Source organism: Tachypleus tridentatus, chromosome 7 (genome assembly GCF_004210375.1).
Source record: "Tachypleus tridentatus isolate NWPU-2018 chromosome 7, ASM421037v1, whole genome shotgun sequence".
Taxonomy (NCBI): Eukaryota; Metazoa; Arthropoda; class Merostomata; order Xiphosura; family Limulidae; genus Tachypleus; species Tachypleus tridentatus.
In genome coordinates, this window is record NC_134831.1 from 22,676,356 (window position 1) to 22,703,886 (window position 27,531).

General features: G+C 32.0%; 1 protein-coding gene across 4 annotated transcripts; it reads left to right on the forward strand.

Annotated features, from left to right (window-relative positions):
* On the forward strand, window positions 1-27,002 carry LOC143255291 (trans-1,2-dihydrobenzene-1,2-diol dehydrogenase-like). 4 transcript variants are annotated; one of them, XM_076510730.1, is made up of 8 exons: window positions 1-221; window positions 1,130-1,225; window positions 3,201-3,312; window positions 6,234-6,397; window positions 10,449-10,701; window positions 18,799-18,923; window positions 22,787-22,937; window positions 24,390-27,002. In XM_076510730.1, the coding sequence occupies exons 2-8, from the start codon at window positions 1,136-1,138 to the stop codon at window positions 24,497-24,499; spliced, it is 1,005 nt and encodes a 334-aa protein (XP_076366845.1). In that variant the 5' UTR covers window positions 1-221; window positions 1,130-1,135; the 3' UTR covers window positions 24,500-27,002. The 4 variants fall into 4 exon arrangements, with proteins under 4 accessions (XP_076366845.1, XP_076366842.1, XP_076366843.1 ...); XM_076510727.1 differs by lacking the exon at window positions 1-221 and adding an exon at window positions 258-287; XM_076510728.1 differs by lacking the exon at window positions 1-221 and adding an exon at window positions 350-376.
* The last annotated feature ends 529 nt before the right edge of the window (window positions 27,003-27,531 follow it).

Here is a 27,531-nt window from a genome sequence, read left to right on the forward strand (position 1 = left end):
TTTTTTTTTAACACAACCTGTAAACATCAATTTGTTGAACTAATCAAGCGTAACAAAAATGATAATAGGGTATTAAACAAGGTGAACAACCACAGGGAAATTCTATTAATAGGTGGTGTTTTTCAAGTTTAGTCACATGCATAATTTTCCATGTGATCTTTGAAATTATATAGCTGCTTTAAGTGTTGCAAAATATTGCGCTCTGTAAGGGATTGAAATAGGTTGGTAGTGTAGAGGTGTATTTACTCTCAGATTACCATAAAGTATTAAGTATGCGTGTATTTATAGTATGTGGAAGTTGAGGACAATACTACTTTAAAATTATTGTATAATATTAAACTGACTTTAGTGCTTTAATACATCTATGATCAGTAATGTTTGTATTACAATGAACTTGTACTCTTTTTCATGTATGAGCCACTGGCTTTGTGTAATGTAATACTAGTAATAGGTATTAATAACAGGACAGAAAGAACAATCGCATTGCATTATATCCATCTGTCCCAAGATAAATGATAAAGTTAATAAAAGAAAATACTTGTTTATGTTGAACTTGCAGGAATAAAGACAAAACGTTAAGGAAGTAAAACGGATATTATAATTTTATTTAATCGTGATCAATAAATTGTGTGCACTAAATTCAACTTAATGTGTAAAATTTATCTCTCTCTTTTTAATTTTACGTTGAATTTGTAAACAACAAAACCGTTTTTTTTTCTCCAGTTGGATTAATTTTACATAAGCTGTATAAGTAGTAGTAGTATGGCTAATTTTTTTTAATGGGTTTGGTTAGTTATTTGTTTCCATTCAATTTCAGCCTGTATTATACTATTTCTTCAGTTTAGTACCAACATAACTGTGTTTTTATTTATTCACTTCAATTTCATTTAGCCCTTTGGAATTTAAACTTTTTATTAGACAAATTCTGGATTATTAAATTGTGCTTGTATTTCATTATCTAATTATTGAAAAGATTTTAGGGATGTCACATGAAACTTGTTTTTACTTTTGATTTTGACTTATTTAAAAATAGTAGTTAGGTTTTTCTGTTAGTCTCTTTTTACTATTACTTTGTAGACATTGCCTTATGTTATTTATAAAAGTATATTCTCTTTCTTTCATGTGACAGTTGAAAATGGCTACTAAATGGGGTATAGTGAGTGCAGGAAAAATAAGTCATGACTTTGCTTGTGTTTTAAGAAGCTTATCTCCTCTAGAACACAAGGTAATTATTTTCACAAATTTGGTATATTGAAGTCTGCTACAATATAATTATTGCAATGTTAAAATTAAAGTATAGCTGTAAAGTCTTGAGTTGCTTTTGAGAGTTTAAACATCAGGGTTCTAGAATTATGAGTATTGTTCATCACTCTTTCAGTGGAGTACACTTGTACTTTCTCAAAGTATGTGTGTCTAATCAAAGATAAAACTAAAAAATGGAATGCAAATTTTGACACCTTCAAACGTTTCAGTTGAATCGAGTAAGTACTTTATTAAAATACAATTCCTGTAGGAAGTATTCAATGTTTCAAAAAATTTTTATTCTTACTTTATATTAAAGTCTGAACAAATTCATATATGGAGTTATGCAAGTATTTTGTATTTGGGCAATACATGAAAAGTATTATAAGTGGAAGATGTAGTGTCAGTCTTGTTCAAATAATCTGATATGAGGGAAAAATTTTCTATATGTCCAAAATTAAGTTTTCAATTTTCTCCTATACTTTTACTATAGAAATAATGATTCCAATTATAAATATAATTTTTATGTAAATTTAACTTTCAGTTTTTGATGTTTTAAGAGTCATCAATAAACTTGTATACCAATGATTTATTAACCACTTTTGGATGTTAAAAGAAAAAAAGTACACCATTAATATACTGAAAAGTACTAATATTAATTTTGGTAATATGTGTCTTTAAATATTAGTGTGTAAAGGTAAAATTCCTTAATACTTTGCTTCATTAAATTTATGTAACTTGGATATAATAGTCAAACTCATTCTGAGTTGTTTTGTTAGATTAGTTTTGTAGAATGTTAAACATTTTTTGTATTTAGTGCAACAGGCATTGATGAGAATTACTGAGTTACAAATTTTATTTAAGTGCAGGTAGTTATTGATTTACGCAATAGTTACATTCCAGGAATTGATCACGTAAATCAAATGCTATTTCAGATAAAGTATACACAATGCTTACAGTCCTAGTGGGAATGCCATTAGTAAAGCCTTAATATTACATGAATATACACCTGTTTCTACTTCTACACTTTCTGCCTGTGTGTAGATTTCCTGCCTAACCATAAAGCTGTAGTTTGGTAAAGGTATGCAGAGGAAGTCATGTGCCACCTGATTATGTTAGTTCTATTGGTGGAGAAGTGATGTATGGAGATTTAGAAGAGAGACATGTTGGAATCTTTCAATTCCTCTAGGAGAGAGCAGAAGGCTTATGGCATGCATAAAGAAAAGTTTGCTTACAGAGGGCAACACAAGATGTTTGTTTGTTTGTTTTTTGGAATTTCTCACAAAGCTACTCGAGAGCTATCTGTGCTAGCTGTCCCTAATTTTGCAGTGTAAGACTAGAGAGAAGGCAGCTAGTCATCACCACCCACTGTCAACTCTTGGGCTACTCTTTTACCAACGAATAGTGGGATTGACCATCACATTATACGCCCCCACGGTTGGGAGGGTGAGCATGTTACGCGGGCGCAAACCCACGACCCTCTGATTACTAGTCGCACGCCTTACGAGCTTGGCCATGCCAGGCAACACAAGAATCTTGAGTAGAGGAAAATATCTATCTGAAATATATTTTCAGTAGAGGAAAATTATAACTATATAAGCATAAATCTTTTAAAACACCATGTGTATGTACTTGCTGGGTATTTTATATATTTATTCTGTCAAGGATTGGTTTACTACCATTTGCTGCTTTTAATTACTGTTTTTAAACTTGTGTTAACTCTTACTACTAATAAACTTATTCATTACAACACTCCTGTTTTTCTCAACACTTAAATCTTTACTACACAGATTGTATATTGTCTATTCCTGTAAGCAGTATTAGCACTACTGTATTTTCACTTCTGATCCTTAGTCTCACTGTTATGCTCAATGTATGTTTGGCTGAGTCAGCAAAATATAAACTTCTACAATAGCACATTAATTTATTACATGTCTAACAATTTGTGTTAATTACAGATAATAGCAGTGGCTGCTAGAAAACTTGAAGATGCACAGAAATTTGCTGAGCAACATGAAATTCCTAAAGCCTTTGGATCGTATGCTGAATTAGCTACAAATCCAGATGTGGGTAGGCACTTTTGTTTAGTTTCTGAAATTAACTAATGCAATACTGCACATGTTGCAGCAGTGTCTTGAAATGATAGTCTAAGAGCTGTAATAAGGATAGTTCATCACCTGTGTTTGAGAATTGTCAGCTATGTGGGATGTAAGGATTAAGTTAGTCTGATGCACAATCTTAAAAGAGCATTTTAAAGACTCAAGTAATCATTTTTATTTCATTCATTCTTATGACTCATTCAAAGACTTGGTTACATAATGGTAAACATCCTGATTAATTCTTTTGTTTATTCTTGAGGCTCATCTCATTGCTCTAAACTTAATTCAGTTTTACCTGGATATACTACAACAGAAATCACTGTCTCTCAAAACCTGTATGGATTGTTAGGGACAACATAATAACTTAATTGAATACAATTTGTCACAATAAGGAGCATTTTTGATCTATGAGGGACCATTTATGTTAGTCTGCATCAGGATATTAAAGTGCTTAGTAGGATAAGAGGAATTGTAATTACAAATAAGAGCTAATTTGACACAAGTCCAAGTTTTATTTCATAACTTTGGTTTGGAATTAATTATCAAATACTCCTGTTATTATGCTTTGTTTTGCTAATGCATTGCTTCTGCAGTATTGTACTTTATAAAATGAAATGTTCCTTTATTCTGCAACATCAGTGTAGCATATTCAGGTAGTTATAATAAGCATAGTTAGAAAACTTTGTTCACAGAGGGTGGACATAATGGACTTGACCTAAAAGAAGAGTGAGTAGATGATATTTTTTTCATATATTTCAAGTAAAGCAACCAGTGAGCTACATAACTTCATTTCTGCAGGTAGTAACTAGATTTCTCTAATACAAAAATAACAAATCTTTGATTAAAATACTTACATGATACAATTTGTGTACAAAATACTTGCATTCTTTAACAAAATTCTATTAATTGTATTGAAGGTATGTTAAAGTTCAAGAGTTATTGTAGGTGTTGTTGAAGTGTGTATCATTTTCCATACAGGCTAAGCCCAGTGAGCCAACTGTAACCATTGAGCTATTATGCATATGAAGTACAGCATGTACATAAACATTTTCTTATAGAACTGGTTATTAAAATATATTTCTTAATCCATTTGAATCTCTCTAGGTTTGGGAAATTAAGTTATCCAGGTTTAGCTTGCTTGTCAATTATAGATTGCACTGAAGTGCCAACTAATGGATAAGCCTTGATCCACTTGGGGAACTAATATAGAATTAAACATACTGAATAGCATTCTCTTTATCCAGAAAAGGACTGGCTATATTGATAACTAATAAAACTTACCTTATCAGAATCTGCACTTGCTTTGGACAGCACCTACAATATAGGCTTACACTGTTTATTAATATCATTCCTTATATTTGATCAAAGGAAATGCTCGATTTCAAATCTTCATAGGATTGCACAAAACCCTTTAGTGTATAATCTGAAGTGTTTCCATTATCAGAGGTTATGCAATAGTTTTATGCAGATTAAAATATTGGTTCAGTATACCATCCTGCATGTATTTTTATATTTATGGTTTTGTGAACTTTGCTGCATTTATTAATTGGTAGAAGTGATGATCCATCTTTGTGCAAGAAAAGTAACCCGAAACTAGATATTTGTTCTTCATTTCCTCACCAAAACTTGCTTATCACATAGTCTTTATATAAATGTGACCAGAATAGCCAGCAAAGTTCATTGTCATGACTGTTATAGTGGCTGTTTTCTTCCAAGGATCTAAACATTTAGAAAAGAACAAGTTTTCATTCTCTAATCATAAAATCCATTTGTATTACTGTGGTGATGGTTTCTTTTTGTAACACCATAATCCAGTTTGCATTCATGTTTTAACATCCATTTATCACAGTGTAATTCAAAATGGATTAATTATAAATACAATAAATACCATAGTATAATTAACTCAAGCTCTTAACTTAATCAGAACTTCATTTAGTCACATTTAACTTACAATTAATAACATTAATTTGCTGTATTACCTTAAATCAGGGGTTCCCAACCAGTGGGTCGCAAAGCCTTGGCAGGGGGGTCGCGTAGCCTTGTTAGAAGTAGTTTGGGATAACATTAATTTTATTTCATCAATTACATTTTCAAGTCGCGAATGCTGAAAGGTTGGGAATCCCTGCCTTAAATAAATCTATTTATAATTATACAGATACTGTGCTTCTGAACATATGCAAAAAGTCTCAAAATCTACATGAAATTATGTGGTAATGGACTATGATGGTTGTTGTAAATTGGAAACACAAACACCATTCCTGTTTACTGATAAATAAGGTTGGGACATTTATATAAACTATTTTTGAGACATTGTCATATTCTTTGGAGATAAAGTAGCACTATTACTGTTCTCTTCTTAAATACATCAAGTCTTTAGGTTATGTAGTTGTAAAGTTTGTACCTTCTAATGTTCTTTAATGTAATTGTTTTATACTACTTAACAAATAATATCATCACTGACCACAAACTATCATAGAAATTACAAAATTATATTGTATTACAACAGACTGCAGTGCTCATAACATCTTCTCTATTGCTCTTTAGGTAATGCCTAACTTCTTTTCTTAATTGTAGAATAGCTATAAGTAGAATGCATCAGTAGATCTATATAGAATACACTATTAAATCTATTGAGAGAAAAATAAATTTTCTTTTAAGTGTGTCAAATTTAAGAATAAGTAGTCATTTGTCATCAACTTAATTTGTTCAGGCTATAAAAAAAAAAAAAAAATGCATAGTCATACTATACTGTAAAGGTTCGACAACAAATTATTCAACTATCATAGGATGAAAACATTATTATACTTTGTATAATATATACAATTCAAATCATGAAGTATTAGCATACATATTGCATGAAATGTTAAATTTATTTTGTTTCTTATATTTTAGATGTAGTTTATGTTGGAACTGTCACTTCTCACCACTTTCCTGTTGGCCGACTGATGCTAGAAGCAGGCAAACATGTTTTAATGGAGAAACCAATGTGTATGAATGTAAAAGAAACAAAAGAATTAATAAAATTAGCAAAAGAGAAACAATTGTTTCTCATGGAGGTATGTTTTCTATTTTACTCATCTATCATTGAAAAAAAATAAAATAAAATTAAGTCTAGAATAAAAAGTTTAGAGACAGGTTATCACAGAGATGCCAACCATTACGATTTGAGCGTAATCATTATGATTTTGGTGTATACATTACGACTATACGCTCATAAAGACATATTACGACTTGTTGCAACTCCAAAATTATTATATATTATATAGGCCTATACAATAAAGTGATAAATTGTTCCCCCAGGGTTTGAAAGGGGTGAAAAGAAAATTTCTAATGATATACAAATAAAATTTGATAATAAATAAGACATAGTCCAAATGGCTACTTGCGATAATCATGTTTGTGCTTGAAATAATAAAAAAATATTTGTATCTCCAACGTTAACCAATAGTTTGAGTGTGGTGTTTCTCCATACTGGGTATGTGGTGGAATCCATAGTTACGTCATCAGTGCTTGTCAGCCAATCAGCGCTTGTGTAGATGGGTATTTTTCGTTTTCTAAGCAACATAGGAACACCACTGCGGTCGTTCAGAAGATGGGGAAAAAAGAGGGATAAATGATTGTTCCAGACAAATCGGCATCTCGCCAACAAAAGGCTGAGGCAAAGACAAACAGTGTAGATAACGACATTTATGAGTAAGAATTCAGAGTGTGAAACTATAAATGCAGAAGTGATGATCACGCAATTTGTCATTGCTCATAATTTATCCCTAGCTGTAGCTGATCATGCAGGACATTTATTCAGAAAAATGTTCCCAGACTCTGATATAGCGAAAAAATATGGCTATACTAAAACCAAAACTACAGCCATTGTACAAATGTTGGGTTGTGAAGATGACAAAATGATTTCAAGCATACTTACTAACAGTGTTTACAGTTTACCCAAAGATTGATATACAGACATGGATGGCTCAAAATTGTATCCAGTTGTTGTACAATATCTTGACCCTTTGCTTGGAAAAATTTTGTTCTCTTTTTGACAATGGTGGAATGGAAAGAAGCTTCAATGGGAGAGAATATTTTCAAGCTTTTGGATCATGAACTGAAAAAGAGAAAAATTACATAAACTGTTTTAGTTTTTCTTCAGACAATGCCTTAGTTATGTCTGGTAAAGGTGTGATGGGATACATCTCTAGATGACAGCCTAGTATTTACTTCATGGGCTGTGCATGACATTTCATGAATATTGAACCCTAAAAGCTTTCTGAGAACTGCCCTGCCAAGTTTCTGATAGATATCTACTTTTTTCTGGACAAAAGTGCTAGCAGAAAACATTTCAGAGTTTCAAGGATTGTATGACAAAAACAAGAAAAATTCTACAACTTGTTAACACAAGATGGCTATCACCTGGGGTGTGCCTGAACAGAATATTGGACATGTGGAAGCCATTGAAGTATTTTCACTGTGAAAAGGAAAAACTAGATTCAAAAGGAACTAAATGTGCAGCTCAGTCAGGCAGCAAGACTAACAGTCAAGACATTTTCTCAGCCACACAGGGACACAAGACAACACTCCAAAAGCAGACAAAGAAACATTTGATATAACTCAATATATGTTTAGGCAGTCTGATCTGACCTTTAATTAAAGAAGAAACAATCAATGAAAAAAGAGAAGAAAACAAAAGCTAGCAAGGAAGTAACCAAGAAAAGTTATGCACAGAGCAAGTTAGATAAGTTAACAGTTTTCTTGGACAACAAAATAAACTCGTTATTTTGTCTTTTTCTTCAGTCTGCAATTCCTCTATTTGAGCAAGCTGATTTGATATTGCAAAGAGAAGAACCTTGCATACACATTATGCATAGAACTCTGATTACACAAGTTAAAAATATACTTGTTAGATACATCAAGCCAGAATATCTTGAAGGCAACATCACTGAACTTGACTACAACAATAAATCCTTACACAAATCTGATGAGGCAGTTTCTATTGAAAATGCTGCCAAGGAATACATTGTTAAATAAGAAAAGGACCTGGACCTGATCAGCTTGTACACCAGTGTCAAGAAATACTATATTGCAGCTACAAATTACATGATGAAATATTTCCCTGTAAATGATGAACTTCTGATTCACACAGAGGTTGCTGATCCAAAACTGAAAGTCGGCAAAGATTTCTCTTCTCTACGCTTCTTCACAGACAGGTATCCTGTCCTTATCAATACACATGAGCACGACACTATTGATACGTTGGAAGGGTAATATTTGAACTATCAAACTGATACTTTTACAGAAACTGTAAAACATTCAGTTGAATGTTGACAAGTTTTGGGTTCAGCTGTCTACAGTTAAGGATGGAAATGGCAATCAGAAGTATAACATTCTGTGTGGGGTTATGCTTGGAATTCTTACAATCTTCCATTCTAATGCTGACAGTGAAAGGATATTTAGTTTAGTGACTAAAAACAACAGCAAGTTCAGACCAAACTTCAGCACCTCATTTTTGAGCAGTATTATAACACACAAGATGTGTATGCAGTCAAATGGACAATGTTGTTATAACTCCCAACCATCCAGAGACTTTCTCATGAAAGCAAAGGCTGCAACAACTGCAAAACTATTACAATAAGTGTCATAAACATGATATAAACTAGTCCTTACACAAAGGCATTTTCTGCTTACTGTTTGTGCATGTTCAATGTTGTTTTACCAGTATGTTTGTTACTCTGAACTAAAGACATAATTTCAAAAGAATTTTTTTAAAATTTATTTATTAAAATGCACAAAAGTCATAAATGAGCAGTCTATAGCAGTAATAAATAAGTTATAATAATAATAATAATAAACAGCTCAGACATTGGTGAGGCTTAGTAGCTGCAAATGATAAAGGGCTTTGTCTATAATCATTATGCTCAGTCATTTGAAATAGTTGGCATCTCTGTTATCATATATTCCTGTCTTTCCTACCAACCATTGTTCTTTAGTAATATGAACACAGTAGCCATAAGTTTTATTTACTGGATGCAACTCTCCAAATGGAAGCTAATTGTCTAGTGATAAGTTCTGTGAAAAAATGTAAACTGCATTTAAAATGCAGTTCAATGGTATCCAGTCATATACCACACAACTTAACAACCAAAAATAGGGTTGTATAAACATTGAACTTCCCAAACAAGTCTTGCATTTCTAAGGAAAAACAAACTGAAATTTTATTAGATGAGAAAACCTGAATCTTGAAGTGCTAAAACTGCATGCATAATACACATTTGTTTCAACGTAAGAAAGGGGCACCAAACTTCAGTGGCAGCTTGTTCCATATGACAGTTGCTAGATATACCTCAAACACAAAGTTTGAGGACACAATACAACTACTTCATGAAACATTGTTATTAATTTGACCCATTAAGCTACAAAGTGATTCTTTAGGTGAATTTAGAACATGACATTGTACAGATTGTATTCCCATTTTAGATATTGGAAAAATGTAAGCATTTTTCACATGCATAAAATACATACCATGGGAGAGTATATATATATATATATATACAAGTTTGTATGTTGCAGTGCTCATTTTAAATATAAATTAAAGCCTATCTTTCCAACATTGGAGATCAAAGCCACATAATTTTTAGTCTTATGTATTTATCATGGCATTAATACTTTGTGGATTTTTGATGTATTAATATCCATGTATAAGAGGTTCAAGAGTTACTACTTGAGGATGAAGATGCAATTGATGATCTGGTGCATATATGTTACTAACAAAGTACAATACCATTTGTATTTTGATTTCTGTCAGTTTTTGGATATGTTTATAATATTGAAACAAAATCTGTTATTCTTAGAATTTCACAAGTATTTTATTATCGTTATAATATTCTAATCTAAAGGAAAATTGAATTTGTGATTTTGTTTACTTAAGTGTTACTTCAGTTATTGATAATATTATAAGATAAAATATAGTACATACAGAACAAAAATAAATGCTTGTAATGTTATTGAGTATCAAGTTTATATTACCTTGAAAATATGTATAGATTTCATTAAATCTCTGTGTACAATGAAGCTTTTCTTTATAATGTGTGTATTTTAGATAAGCTGTTCTTGTTACAGGCATTATGGAGTCGATTTCTACCCACATACAGAAAATTAATGTCTGAACTTGCAAAACAAACAATTGGTGATGTTTACTACATAAATAGTACATCTGGAATGAACTCAGAAGCTGTAGCTCGTATTAATAAGAAGGAATTGGGTGGTGGAGTTACTCTAGACTTGGGGATTTATACGTTAAATTCTGTGTTGATGGTGTATGGAAGTGAAAAACCTCTTCAAATTGAAGCTGTGGGACACCTGAATTCTGATGGTAATATCTTTTGATTGCTGTTAAATAGCTTAGTTATAAAACTTTTGAAATTAATGTCTCTGTCCTGAATGAATGTATCTCGGAATTTAACTCTGAACATGGGCTTGGTTAACTTCGCTGACCATATGATTTTTTTGTACTCATTTATAGTTTTTATAGGTTCAGTACTTTTAACTTTCAAAGTATATATATAACTTGACAAAATTTAAGTTTTTCAGTTTACATTAGAAGTATTTTACATACAGAAAATCGTGTTTGTATTTTTTCTGGTGACATATTTAATAAGGTATGCTAAAGATTTGTCCATGAATGTATTGAATATTTGTTTTGAATAGTCCATGTGCAAAGTAATTTCATTTTAAGATTAAAAAATCTTTTTCCCATCTTACATATCTCAAGTTTTCTTTATGTAACCCCTATTACTTAATACATTTCAGATGTTTTTTTTCATTAAAACTATATACTTTCTTTTCTCTATACATTAAAAAAATCTGAATTACCCTTTCTTTCTAGAATTATTTCAGATTGTAACATGAAACCACCTTTGTTTATACTAAGCAACTTTATGCTTTTAACAGTATGCATCTATTTATAATTAAACTTTGTTTTAATACCTGTCTAACTACTGTTCATATCATAAGTTGTAAATCACTTGCAGCTTGTGCGGGTGTTACACTATAAAATTGTATTACCTATGAGCTACTACAAGCTGCTCTAATGTGTACCTTGTGAAACATTTGTTATTTATTTTACCTAATATAATCTTAATCAACCTAAAATGATCTCTATTTTGACATGTTAATTACTTTTACAATAATAAAGAATAAACAACGTACTACTAAAATATTCTTCTTATCATGTTGTCAGTTATCAAGGACACTTAAGCCCTCTTTTTTTCATACAAATTAAAGTAAAGCATTAAATAATTACTGTGTAATTAAATAATGCACCAAATAACATAAACTAATAACATGAAGAAAAAGAGAATTTTCTCAACTCTCACAATTTTCTGGCATTCTAACTATGAACAAGTCATTACAAAGGTAGCCATTATGGTTCTTGTGGGTACCAAAGTTGTATTACAAGATAAATTGATTTTTATCTATTCAGAACATAATGTAATGCATTGTTTGATAGATGAAAACTTTGACTTTCTTTTGGTTATAGATAATGTATAACTTAACATGAGAACCAATAAATCCTGAAAGAGAGGATTGATTGGTTGGTTTGGCAGTAGTGGTCTGATTTTATTTGATAGTTCTGTAAACAAATCTTGGCTGAGCAATGACAATTTTAGAGTAATTTGTTTATCATTTTTTGAAGGAGCAGTAAATAAACATGAAGACAAGATGCTCACAGAAAATGTGTTGCACTAGAGGAATTTGGGATTTATTTAAATATTGCTGTGTAAAATTAAAATTAAATTATGAATTATTAGCTAATATTTCTAGTATGGTATTTACTTCTCTCCAGATTAACTATTCTCATTCAGTGTTGCCCTCTAGGTGCAACCTTTATTTATGCACACCACATGCTTTCTGCTGTTCCATATTAGAATCAAATGATTCCAACATGGTTCTTATGCATGTTATCATGTGCCACTTCATCACCAGAAGGAGCATGGCATGCTCATGTGATATGTGATTATCTTTACCAAACTCTCACTTCTAATTTTAGCAGCACTTGGTCAGAAATATTCCTTTTGTTTCAAGTTTCACATTCAGCTTCAGTAAACATGTAAAGTAATTTTATTTAAATTAATATCAAGTTTGTTGGAACTGTTTTTTCACTTTAATTTAATCCTATTTTATTTTATTGCTTTTTCTGGATCATGAATTCCAAAGTTTATCTTACAAAAACTGGGAATCATTTTTGCAAGGCCCAGCATGGCCAAGTGTGTTAAGGCATTCGACTCATAATCCGAGGATTGTGGGTTCATATCCTGGTCTCGCCAAACATGCTTGCCTTTCAGCCATAGAGGTATTATAATGTGATTGTCAGTCCCACTATTCTTTGGTAAAAGGGTAGTCAAGAGTTGGCAGTGATGACCAGCTGCCTTCCCTCTCGTCTTACCCTGCTAAATTAGGGATGGCTAGTGCAGATAGTCCTCAAGTAGCTTTGCACGAAATTCAAAACAAAACAAACACTTTTGCAAGTAGGACTGTGTCATAGGTCTCTGATGTGGGTGATATGACAGAAAATTATCAGCATTTATTTACAGGGAGATTGAACATTACTTGGGATAACCTATATTTTTAAACTGTTTGGTTATTTGACCCTTTCAAGGTATTCGGGAACACCACTGTGTCTAAAAGTTAAATGATTTGATTAGCATCTCACCCAACATAAGCTTTGGATGAGTTTGCCCTTGCATATCATTGTGCTAATTTTCCTTTTTTAAACCAACAGTTGTTAAATTATGTAAATTTGAACCATATCCAATTTCTCAGCTTAATCTTACCCTCACATCTCATTTTAATATATCTATACCATCCATCTTCTCTTTGAGTCTCTGCCAAAACTTTAAAAGGGTTTTCTGGTGGCATCCTCTCCATGTTGCCTCCTTTGTTATCTTCAGCTCTAACTTTGCACACAATTTTTCAGTTGTTTACCAACATCTTATCTTTGTGATTTACATATGGCAACAATTTTGTGGTGTTGCATATTTCACACAATACCTGAGGCCATAAGAGTTATGAGATGTGTCAGTATAACAACAGTCTACCCTTTTTAGTTGCCCAGTGAGATTCCTGTTCCAGTTTCCTATCCTTCTTTTCAAGCTTTATCCTTTGGTGTGGATTCCTGTACGTGGTGAGGGGACCTCCAAGGAAAGGTTCTGTTCTTTCAGTTTACCTCCTCTGGGATCTAAATATCCTCCCCCATGTTTTGCCATGTGTGATGACCCATGAAGGGGAGGAGGGGATCCTGTTGGTTGAGGAGTCCAACCCTAACACACCACTTTGGCCTTGAATTCCTGTAGACGGGCAGCCTTGGGGTGGCTCTCCTTGGTTTAATTGGCTGGTCCACTTGGGCTAGGGTCAATCAAGTACCAGTGTTGGATGTTCTCAAAAGGTGTTGTGGATATTGTATCTGATGCTGGTGTTTGGGTATAGTGCTCACGAAACCCTGGCATTGCTCAAGTGTCCTTGTTTGACATTGTAGTGCATCCCCTTGTAGGGCTCCCTGGTGGGTGGGGTAAGTGGGCACCAAAATTTTTTTTTTTTTATTATGGATCCTCAAAATAAAAACTTAAATAGAGAAAGTCCATAGCTAAACGACCACACCTTGAAGATTCTGAGCAGCAATCTTCAACATCTGTAACACCTGTTTTACCTCATTTTCTTATCCTACATGCTATTTCAGACAAATCTTTAGGGAAAATGTCTCCCTTTTTCATTCAGAAGGGACTATAGGGACTTGCTGGCTTTCCAGAGTCAGCAAAGAAGCTTTGATCTGGTGACATTATTGGTGGATACATCTTCTTCCCCATCCCCAAGATGCAAAATAATCATTCATTCATGTCCTCAGTCACTGGAATCCTCTACCAACAGCAAAGGCCTGCCCAATCAACCCAGGGCAGGATCCATGGAGGTCGATAGACCTCTCTTGAATAAATGATGGCACCATTTTAAACATGTTGTCTCCCAAGGTTTGTCCGTAATGTTAGACAGTGTTATTGGTGATGGTGACACTGTCCACCTTGGAAATGTTTTTAGTTTTTGAAAGGCCATTAATCTTTATAATTCCATTTAAGTTTTTTAATTTATACATTAGACCTTTTTTAATGTGATTCCCTTTTAAGAATCTCTGTACATCTAGTTCGATTTGAAATTAGAAAACGGCGGTAATGTCAAATAACTCCAAACCAAAACTGGAAAGGCCAACTGTAGGTGACTAACAGTTTGAACTATCTATTAGTCATCCTGGTGAGTTAAAATTTTGCTACAAGTCTTTTAAAACTTTTATTACTTGACTTTTTGAAAATAGCCATAACGTCAAATAACTCGGAACCAGGACTGGAAAGGCCAACTTCAGGTGGCTGATGGTGGTTTTTGTACTTACCTGTTAGTCTTCGTGGCAAGTTATAATTACAATTATGCTACAGAAAGTCCTTTACAACTTGTATTACTGTAGTTTTTCTCTTAATGTTGTAGACTAGATGTAAACATTAGTTTTATGCTATTTGTTTTTTAAACTTTGTTTTGTTTTACCTTAATTTCCTTTTATGAATTTTACTAAATTTACTTTAATTTTAACTATTTACTGGATGTTTGACACAGATAGCCTGGCTGCTTTGTGTCATAAAACACCAAATCAACCAACCAACCAACCAATTCAGGCTTTATTTGATCTTCTGCCTTAGGGTACCTCCTCTTGTCATTCTTCAGAGATGTAAGTCATATAATCAACAGTATTTGTGACTATCCATCGGGGTGTGGTCTGGTGAAAATTTGGCTTCCCAATTTTCTTCATCATTGGAGTCCTTTTGTCGTGGATTGAGTTCCTCGAGTATTTTTGGAATTATTAATAATATTGTTTCTTTTATTACCTTCCATGTCTCTGATACTCTTTCTCCTTCCATGTAGGAATTCTGACTGACCAATATATATATGAGAGGCAGTTCAGGACATACTGTTTCAGCAGGTCAATTGAATGTTTCTTCACCCTTTAAGATTTTATTCCTGACTATTTATTCCCAAAAAAAAGGGACTGCAGGTCTGTCATTCAATTTGCTTAATTTCATCATTTTATTATGGAGTCATTACTCACACTGTGGTGGTATTTTTTTCTGGGCTTATGGGAAGATCAAGACTTAAGTTTTCTCTATTAGAGCTTTTGGTCACCATCTTCATGCCCTGGGTTGGTAACTCTACCATTATATAGATGACTGGCTGCTTCTGGCTCATACTAAACTGGAGTTAGAAAGCCATACTTGTTGGCTCCTTCATGTAGCTGTGTGGGTGGGGTGGTTAATCAAAATAGAAAAGTCCTTCCTCTGTCTTACTCAGTATCTTGTCTATTTCAACACTTATCTCAGTGGGGGCCTGCCTTTATTTTATGACTTCATCCCATGGTATTGTTAGGTATTATTTTGTCATGTCCTTTAAGTGCCCTCATTTTCTGCTTCTGAGGCTCTTTCCCATTTGGGGATGTGGTTTTCAATGACATTACCTCCTTAGTCATGCATATATAGGATCCATTCACTGGGCTCTTGGATCAATGGAATATTGCTTTGGATCACTTTGCAGCTCCTGTTACCCTTCCTCATATCATGATGGATGATCCATTTTGATAGTTGGACAAGACTTGACAGGCATTCTACTTCCTCTTCCTTGTCTGGATTTCCCTCTATTCTTGGATGCATTCCTTCAAAGCTTGAATACATGGGTCACTCCATGAGAGGCTTTGGAAAGTTTCACCTTTCTGTTAAAACATTTTCTTGTAATGGCCAGTAGACATTGAAGAGCTGATTTGTTTCCCATTGACATTTCATATATACTTTACTTCCATTCCTATTTTCTTTTTTATTCAGATTCATCTTTCTGTAAACCTTGGCAGCTAGGGAGGGTTATTCTTTCTTTTTGCGTATTTCTTTTTCTATTTTTCATCTCAACCCTCATCCTGAGCCATGACATATTTCTATGTTCAGTCTATACCCTTCATTGCTATATTGCTTGTACAGATTTCTTTCTTGATGTCCGATCCTGACTCTTTATCCTTTGCAGTCTTCTTCTGTTCATTATTCTTTTTTCTCCTATTCTTAACAGTTGGGTTCAATGTTTCTATCAACTGGCTTATTCTGCCTTTTCTTCCTATCAGAATTTGTTTGGGGGGTCTTCTCATCAAATTCAACATTACACCTTTTTCCTTGCATCATGTCTTCTTCAGTCATTGGAGAAAAATTCTACATTAGGGTTTGTGGATTACACCTAATATATTCATCTCCCATTATTTACATCATTTCATCTTTGTCAGGTTTTTATCTTCTTCCTGTGGCCACTCTTTAAGCTTCTATTCAAAGGCACTTTGCTTCATTTATTTTTAATACAGATCCTGCTCTGTGGGAAGTGGTGCCAGACCAGGTAATCTTCAGCTAGAAATCTACTATACAGCCATATTGATGCAAGCTTAAAACTTCCATGGCTTTATTATGCTCACTGTTGAGATAGGGTGTTCTACAAAATCACATCTGATGTAATTGCTTCATAAGCTTGCCTCTTCTGGAAAATATCACCAATAGACTGTGTGGGTAAAGTAGAAGGGGATAGCTGCTTCTATCTCTCCTATGCCTTGTATCAAATAAATCTGTATGGTTGGCTTTTCAAAATAGGGTTTTGTAGTCACTCATTGTACTGTCTTGGGAGATGATATTCCTCTAGTCTCTCCAAGGCACTATAACCTCCATTTTTTTTATTTTTTTTTTCTTGTGGAATTTAGGAGTTTTAACCACTTTCCACTTCCAAGCTACTAGGGTGGTTAAACATGGAGGAACTCTCCTGAATAGGTTCTTCATAAAGTTGCCTATAACCATTCAGTGTAGAGTAATGGCATCAGTGTTTTGCAGATGTAGATGATATCCTCCATTATGCATTATACAATCACAAAGGAGTGAGATATCAAATTGCAGCTGACCTTTTTGATAGGGAACCCTTGGCAGTTTGAGTAGTGGTGATCTTTAGTGGCTGAAGTCATTGCTGGATGTGAGGTCTCTTCCTTTACTGCTTCATTGGTGGGTGGGGATACCTTTGTGTTTGTTTTTCCCCTAATTGACAGCTTTGCATAGGTACACTTCTGCTTAGGAACATCACAATTCAACCAAATATGTTGCATGAAATCATTAAATTACTCCAACAGAATTAAAAAGGTACAAGGCTCTTGTGTAAATGTTTATACAACATTGTTATTGTAACTTTACAAATAGGTTTTAGGAACACTTGGTTTCCTGCTATAGCTCCACATTATAAACACCAACTCCTGATGTTACTAGTGTACTAGTATAATATATTGAGAGAAGTGTTTAGAAGATATTTCTTTGCTATGTGAAGTGACACCACATGTGTTAAACTGCATTTTAAATCACTGATCTTTCAAAATCTGCATTTGTATATCTTTTTGCAGTAAGGTTGGGATTGATATAAATGGATTTTATTTTTAGGCATTTATCTAAGTATGATACATTAGTGTTCCTGAATCATCAAGTAAATTGAGAAATATGTCATCATATTCTAGTAATTTATATTTTAGCTTGCATTAAGTTTCCTTGACATCTGTTTTCATAGTGAAAACTACTATGAACTGTTTGTTCTTCATTTTAGAGTGAGGGTTAACTGTTACTAATAAAACTAAAGAAATCATTTGCAGATGAAGATCAGATCAAAGTCTTGTAGAAAACCGTATTTTACTTTTTACACATATAAATGCATATGTCCACAAGCATGTAATACTCTTATTTTGGACATTGCTTACATTTCCACTGAACCGATCTTATTGCCTTGCTCTGCATTTTAGAACTATTATTGTACATATACCACCAAGCTTTGAATAAAACTTCTACTCCTTCATGTAATGTATACTACACCAGTGTGTTGCAAGAAGCATTAGATTGTAGCCCATTACCAATAGGAGAGCAATACATCTTGCAGATGCAGTATTCCCTTGTACATTAAGTATATCAAATACTCGTTTTCCTTAACACTTCTAGTGATTGTTTTTTTTTTATTACAAACTAGAAGATTAAGAGAGAGAGCTAGTTAAGCCGATGTGATTGTTTTTAACATATTTTGCATTGTAACATTTTTATAAGAATCGAATATTTTTTGTACAACAGTTTTATACATTTTGCTAAAAGCTTGTCACATTTTGCACAAATATACATGGTAAATTCTTATATTCACTTCTGTAGGATTGACCCAGTTAATAAACCCTGTACATATTTGATTAAGAAGCAAGTTATTTGTGCTGTTTAAACTTTAGATTTTAATTGCTTTTAAGTAAGTTTTTAAATAAAAGTTAACATAAACTTAGTCATAAAATAGTTATTTTAGAAGCCTGAGTAAAAGTAATGTCAGAAATTTATGCTACTAACTATATTTGCAGGAGTTGATGAAAATGTGGCAGCTGTACTAAAGTTTAGTAAGGGAAGGTTGGCAACAATCTCTTATACTTCTAAAGCTCAACTGCCATGTGAACTAGAAGTGGTTGGTACTAAAGGCACTCTGAAGGTATGTGTAAATCATATTCTGTAAAAATTATGTAGATCTTTCTTCATGATAAAAGATTTTCTAAGTTATGAATACATAGTTTCAGAATTATTTATGAACATCTAATTAGTAGGTTGGTTATAAATGGTGAAGGAAATAGCAATTTATGTACCATAGTCTTATTTTAACATGAATATGTTTTGTATAATTTTTTTTTTCTTTCTACATGGATTGCTTACAAATAATTTTATTTAGAGTTAAACAGAAACCAAAGTTAAGTGCTTCAAGTTTCTGTGCCCAGAGTTGGTTTTGATGCAATTGTTCAGACCATATAATACTTGTGATGAAAGTCATTCGACTTGTTAAACATTTTCTTTGTAAGTATATACTTTTCATGTATGTAACATACACAACAAAGACATTGCTAGGTATGGTACATGGTGCCCATGCCCTACTCCTATCTGACAGTGCCTTGAATCCTAAATTGGAGTCTTTCAAAATCAGTATAGAAAAACCATAACTAATATTGTACTGGAATGTTAAATTCCCACACATAAGGGCCCAAGCTGCAAACTCTTTAAGGTACCTAGCAATGCCTCTGGATCAGTTTTATTGGTATTACTGTTTTGCAGAACACATTACAATGTCAGTCTTAGACTCTTTAAGATGGATGTGGGTTTCTGAGTTTAGTCACTTCTAAATGAAATATTGAAATTAACATCAAAATATTCAGATGTTTATATCAATTATATTCTCATACCGACATTTTTGTCTCATAATTGCAGAAATAAGAGCATAAATATTTAATGGCCTTTCCTTGTTAACTTTCTCTCATGGTGTCAACAATGGTATCATTTTCAGTTCTTGGATGTCATTGACAGAACACAAAGCATGTGTTGGTGTACATGATTATTCACTATTCCATCTGATTTAATTATTGTATTTGTGTATTGAATAATGTACATAAGCTTTGTTTTATTGCTTTAATCCTAATTTTTCTTACTAGCAGCTGTACTTCACTCACCCTGCATACTAAAATCAATGTTAATTACTGCTTGAATTGCATTGAATAATATCAAAACTTTACAGCTTTTTTGGAGGCCTTATTTACATAATCTACTTTTAACGTGTGAAGAGATCATATTGATGTGTTTTCAACCATTATTGATCAACATATTCAGGTCATTATCTATATTGTGTGCAGGTAATCCATCAAGGTTCACTTGTGAAACATCCACCTTTTTCTGATGTCAGAAAAAAAAAAAGGTTGCTTTAGTCTGTTAATCTTTATACACCATAAACATTATAAGTAAGTGAAAACCAAAAAATATAGTTCAGATCTTGTATAATTCACGTATTGTACAACATTTATAGTAGTATTTTACTCCAAAGAAGTTCTAAGACAGTATCTTACTAATTTTACCTAATTGTTCACTTTTAAAATTTTCTAAATAGTATTGTTGTAATATTTTTTGTGGTTTCAGCAGGTTCTGTTTGTATTATTTGGTAACAAAACAAAAAAACAATAATGCAAGTCCAACTTATTTAATGAAATTCTCTAAACTAAAATCTTCATTTTTCAGATATTAAGTTTTTATTTGGTTCACTTTTTACTAAATTGTGATTTATTACTAATAATTTACTCATAATCTAGCTAAATGCTAGTAGTTAATAGCTTTTTATTATATTTCTCTTCATGTCTTAACCTTTAGGGTTTTTTTGTAGGGGGGGAAAGAGGACGGAACTCTCATTCTGATCATTTTGCTGAGTCATTTTTATTTTGCATTCATTTTTAGCTGTGGCTTTCTCTGTCACTTTTCTATATTTGTTTTCTCTTGCTTTTACCACTGAGATGTTATGACTAAGTACTTTTTGAAATATTTTGTCTTCTTTTTTTCATGATTTCTGAGATTGCATGGACCTATGGTTTGTTTTACTTTTTAAATGTTTTACAGTAATTCCCATAGGCTAAATCAGAAAATATCTATTTTTCTTCATCGTGTACAGATTTTATACAAAATGTTTTAAGTACTTTTATGTAAATGAATCATCTTTGCAATGGGGAAACATTTTGTTGTACTTAAAAATGTTGACAACTACTGGCAATAAGTTTCCCTAGACTAGTTAACCCATGAGAAACACACCATTAATATATAATCATATAACAGGCCACACAAAATATCATTTCTGAATATTTGTTTATGCGTGCACTTTGGCATTTTTTTTTGAATATTATTTTTGTTGCTATTGCACAAAGAGGTTGTGTAGATGACCAAACATTTTGTTATGAGTTGTAGATTTGTTGAAAAGAACCAAAGGCATTATAAGATTTGTAAAAAAAAGTGGATTAGATGTATTTTGGAATGAAACTTTAGGACCAAGAGAAATTGAGCTTCACAAAGTTTAAATAATAGACTAAAGGTAAGAAAAAGTCTTTGCCTTTTGCAATTTCAGTGGTTTTGTGTGAGTCCAGAAACCAGAGATGACTGCTGTTTTTGATCATGAAATGTTAAAAAAACGCTAAAGAAGAAATTTCTTATCTGAACCTTCAGATTGATATAAGACCTATAACTCATTCCTGATATACCTGAACCTCTAATCCATTCATATGATTTTGAATTTGATGTCAATAAAATGACTATAGGGATTGTTTTCAACTTTAAATGTCTGGTGAACCACTACTTTTCACACAAGGTAAACTTAAATTATTTGGTGAGAGATTTGGGCCTTTCAATGGATTCTTCATAGATTTTATCTAGATTTCAGGCTAAGATCTTAATTTCTTCAGATACATCACTTTTAACAAGTATTAAAAAAAAAAAAAAAAAATGCTTATTGTAATAAATTAAATACTTTGATCAAAATAATAATTTGTTTTTCAACTTAATTTAAAAAATTCTTATGATAGAAAACATATTTTTGTAATCTATGTAGTGAAATTATGGAAAAACCTTTTATCAAAGTCAAAACAAGTCATAGGAAGGTTAAATCTTTGGGGACTGTGATAGTTATGCAAGTGTTTACTAGTATATCAAGCCCTCTCTTGACATTAAAATTTTAATTTCAGCTAGATCTTTTTTAAGAATTGTTTTTTGTCTCCAGTTTGATCTCTTAAACATGTAGAATAATGATCCATGCTTTTCATAAGTAATATTGTATTTTTATATATTTAATATAAAATATTATATCAGTGCTAAATACTCTTCTCTTTTGGAAAGGCTTAAACAAAGATGTTCTATGGTTTACTGTGATTTGTTTAAACTATACTTATTATATTTACTGGTAGCATTATTTAAGAATTAAAAGTACTTCAATAACCATGATTCACTTGTTAAGGAAGACCTTTAGAATAATTTCTTCTAAGCTTTTTTTTGCACTGGGAAGATTACAGGTATCTCTCAGTACTGCTTTTCTGCCCTTAAGTAGTTTCTTTCCATAGTTCCTGAAAATTGTTGCACTTTAAATGCTAAACAGTACTTTTTGTGAGTGGCTGTTGGCACCTGTACTGCTTCCATATTTTCAACACGGTATTCTTCAGATTGTAGGTCTGTCTTCCATGAGAATGTGTTACTAAATGATTAAATTATGGTTGGCTTGTAGTGTACAGTGAGTGGTTCCTACCAGGTTGCTGTGCATGTGTGCAGCTCAAAAGGAGCATTGCTTTTGAGTATTCAGCCTTTCCTTTATTTGTATTTTGTTTTATTTTATCAGGATAAAAGTTTTTTTATTACTTTAAAATAGTTGTGGGTAAAATCTGTTCACAGCTCTTACTTTGTGTAATGGAAGTATTCATTTAAAGTTAAATTATTATGCTAGTACCTACTGTATAATATTAAACATTCAAATAATTTTTATTCATTCAATATTTGTCTTATTTTATCCAGCTGCCATTTCCAATGTGGTGTGGAAATATTCTAATCACTCCAGATACAAAATATGATTTTCTGTTGCCACCCACTGTTGGTGTTTGCAATTTTATAAACAGTTCAGGACTAAGATATGAAGCTGACTGTGTGAGGGAGTGCTTACAGAAGGGTGAGTTAATTTGCCTGTTTAAAAAAAATAACCAAAACCATTTCTACACACTTCTCTAGTTATAAACGATGTATGTATTATACCTTTCTGGAAAATGTACATGACAAGAAAATGCATTTGAAGCACTAGTAATAACTTACTATTCCCATGTTAGATTAGTTTAAGATCTGTGTTCATTTTACACTGAGAATGACATGGAATAAACTTTTATCACAGTGTTTATGCAGTTCATAAAGAACTGTAGGTAAGTGAAAACTAAAAGAAATATAATTCAAATCTTGCATAATTCACATACTGTACAACATTTATAGTAGTATTTTACTCTAAAGAAGTTTTGAGATAGTATCTTGCTAACTTTACCAAAGTGATCACTCTAAAATTTTCAAAATAGTATTGTAAATATTTTTTTTGTGGTTTGGGCAGGTTCTTTTTATTACTTGGTAAAAACAATAACGCAAGTCTAGTTTACTTGATGAAATTCTCTTAAACTAAAATTTTTATTTCAGTTCGGTGCTTGTAAGTTATATTTAAGTCTTCTAATCAAACAATTCAAACCACATAATATAATTTATACCTTTATCATAATTAACGTTTGTAGTTACTTCAAGATGTTGTCACTGATAGATATTTTTCCCTTTTGTAAAGGTTCAAAGATGAATATCCTATGGTGTACTGTGAATGTTTATTATAAAGCTATCCTCTTTATTGGTAGCAAGTGGTAGAGAACTGCTACAGTATGATTAAATTGTACTTGTTGATACACCTTTTGACAAGTTAGTCGTTCCTTGATTCTGGATTTTGTGCTTTAGGTTATAAGGATAGGTGATGAAATTTAGCTAAAATGTGTTGTAATCAATACAAAAATTAAGTTTCTTCATACCTTTACTTTCTATGCATCTTCAACATTAGTGTCTTTTGATGCTTTCAGACTAGATATTTCCCTCATTCTTTCATTATAAGATTTACTCTTTTTTGTATCTTGGCACTACTTTAAAGTTCATCTGTGAAACCTCTTCTGCATGTAGCTTAGTAAGTGAAATATTTTCCACATGTAGAAGATGCACAGACTTGTTCAAATATAATTTGAAAATGCTTTTATTTAAATGTTTGAGTTGACATTTTCTTTGGTTTTTACAATTTCTATTACACACATGCAGACAGAGTACCATTGTAACACATTAATTTTTAGAATGACTGAAAAATTTGAAGTTTCTGTAATTAAAACAGATCTGCTTGTATACATTGACTACTGATTTAAGGAAAGATTAAATATTATTATTACCATTTGACAGTAAGCCTCACAAAAACATTTTCTACTCATTTCCTTTTATTATGAAAGAAATAAGTTTATTTCTGCAGGCACAGAATAAATATTAGTTATTAATAAATAAATGGATATGTTTTTATGTGTTGCAAGCAAGTTCCTCCTTAACAGAATTTTGTCTTGTGTAGGTCTGTTGGAATGTCCTAAAATGTCCCATGCAGATAGTGAGCTTTTGGCAACCCTCATGGAAGAGATTCGGAAGCAGTTAGGTGTTACTTATCCGAGTGATGCTGAATAGCAAAATCAAAGGATAGACTACCTCATGTGCAACAGTTTTTCAGATTAAAATTTGGCATAAGAATATTTTATTCATCTTACTGGTATTTTTATAATTAATTTTTAAGTATTGTTTGCTGAGAGAAGAGTTATGTATTTTATGTATTGCTTTTTCTGTCTATTTTTGTAAGCAGAATAATGCTATTGCATATAATTTAGCTATAGTTTTTCTTTAATTAAACTGTTTATTCTTGTTGTGCATTGATAATAAAACTTGGAAAACAAAAGTTGTGTGTTAATGTTCTAATTAAATCACTTAGTTGGAATATGTAACTTTTTCTGATTTTGTTTCATAGTGCTGTATACATATGTACGCAATCATTTTTCCCTGATAAACAAAAACAACAACAACAAAAAACTAACGTAGTGGCTTACATATGTATCACTAAGTAGAATAATGCAGAAAAAAGGATCCCACATTCAATCTATTACTTTGATACTTACAAATTATTGGAGAGAAGTTAACTTTTGTTTAGCACCTAATTACCATTTCTCCATGTTTTACAGATTGCAATATCATGAAAAAGTGATGCTATGATGGAGAATTGATAACTGGCTAAAGATTTGTTTTTTTTCTCATGCTAGCCAAAAACAGTGTACTTTTCACATGACTTTTAATATGGCAAAGCATTTTAAGAACACTTGGAAACAGGCTATTCTAAGCACACTAGTGCATGGTTTAAGATGAAAAAAAACAAAATTCTAATGCAAATGATGTAATAGTACCCCTTAAAGTTAGTTATCTTACAAAAATCTAGTGTTCCTTTAAAATATGAATTAACAGCCAATAATAGCTGAACATTATTAGTTGTTAGTCATCTAAAAACATTTAAGTGTAAAATGATGTAGGGATGGCAATGCTTAAAAAAAAAAAAAAGTGCAAGCATTAATGTAGGGATGGTATAGCTATGTAAAAGTATGAATCTACATTATAACCACTGATCAGCAAACTGTTATAGCCAGTTATTTGGTATAATACCAGTATCTGAATTCATTCTACTAGTGCAAACAAAAAAGGCTGTTGCATGCTAACTATATATAATCATTGAATTATAAAAACAAAACAAATGTTCTTTTTACCTACTTCAGTGAAACAAGTAATAGAAAAAACAATGATAAAAATTAAGTACAATGTAGGGTTCTTGAAGTTTGGATTCTATAACAATAGTAGAAGAGTAATTTTTTTTCTTTTGTTGTAGTGTAGTAAATTATTGAAGTTTCAGATTTTAATGGTACCTTAAACACTATGAAATAAATTGCAAAAAACGAATATACTTAGTTACAAGTGAAACTTCTGTATAGCATTTTTTCAATACTATGGTATTCTCAGGTACACTGATTCCCTGCGAGTAATTGGGTAAGAGGTACAGAACACCTGGAGGCTTGTTAGAAAATGTAATGTGGAACAAAATCTGAGTTAGAGTTGGAAGAAATGAATGAAGTCTGACATAATTTTTAACACAGTGAAGCAGTTTTCATTTTCAACATAAAGGTGCAATCAAAACCTTAAGGCAAGTATATTTTTGCCACATTTATTGGAAAACTTCCATTGTGTTCAAAATAAACAATTGTCTATGTCAAATTTCAGTTGTCATGTTTCATAACCATAGTACCATTGTTTTTTGTGTATATTTGGTAGCCAGATGGTACTAATTAAAAATAAAAACAGTGGATGTTGTATCTCTGGAGGATCATCTGACCTGTCAGTGGAAAGATGACTTAATTTCTTGCAGTATTTTGTAAAAAGATTGTAATGTAAGAGTGTGAAGTACATGTGACACTAGTTTATTGACCTTGTTTTCTAAGTAACTAAAGATAGATCTTCATGGTCTCTTAAAATTTTGTACATTAGGAATACATGCTTAATATGCACAAAACTTTTTAAAAATATAAGGATGTAAAAATGTGGTATGCCAGCACAGTAAACTAATGGTAAATTATTTCAGTGTATCTGGGGTAGGATTATCTTGTATGGTGTTTAACTTATCTGTTGCTTTTATAGATATAATAATAAATAGCTGGTATTACATTGGTCAAGTATAATGCATATAAATTTGATCAATATGTAACAAAATTGTTTATTGTGAATGTGGAGGGTGATACTTGTTTAATTTCATTCATCATTGTCTTTATAAGCAGAAATGTTATTCTATGGGTGACTGTTTGTGCTATTATACCTCATTGAAAAACGTTTAGAAACACTGAACATTTTCTAAAAAACTTTTTTCTGGGAAGTACTGCCCTGGATATATATTCAGATTGTGCTGAATATTTTGTAAGCAGAATAATGCTATTGCATATAATTTAGCTATAGTTTTTCTTTAATTAAACTGTTTATTCTTGTTGTTTGTTACCATTTACATCCTCAGTAAAGATACAATCAAACCTTTGTATACAGCCAAAGTGAAAGGCATGTTCTTGATGTAAGAAGAGTACTTTTACTTAAATGTTCTGTGATAAAGAAATGATTGTTGCAAGTATCAGTTATTTTTCTAATTGTCTGAATCTTAAATACCCAAAATGTGAAAATGTTTATGGTGTCATTCCATAGATGGTATCAGTTTCAGTTGCACACAGTTACATGTACACTTGCTATATCTATTACACAGTGGTCCACAGTAAATACAACTTCTTTTTAATTGAAATATGATTTATTTCTGTGCATGAAACAGTTACCTTCCTTGAATGACCTACTGACATATGACAGTGATTTTTGGCCAAATTTTCAAATAAAAAGAAACTTTTTTTATCAAGAATGCAATTTCCAGAGATGCACGAATAAAACATATTAACTATGGAACAGTGGTCATATGACCAACGATTGTTTCACAGCTTTGTATGAGCATCTTGGTGCTTTAAGGTGTTGTATTTACCTAAGAGTTCAACTTCATGTATGTATTTTTATTTAACAATTTTCATGCAAATTTATGAAGGGCAGACAAACATTATTAAAGTTTATAGTGAACCTTATAATGGTCTAAATATTAACTTGAT

Coding starts and splice junctions, on each gene's coding strand:
- LOC143255291 (XM_076510727.1), top strand. Junction 1,226..3,200: donor TATCTCCTCTAGAACACAAG/GTAATTATTTTC, acceptor TGTTAATTACAG/ATAATAGCAGTGGCTGCTAG. Junction 6,398..10,448: donor AACAATTGTTTCTCATGGAG/GTATGTTTTCTA, acceptor TTCTTGTTACAG/GCATTATGGAGTCGATTTCT.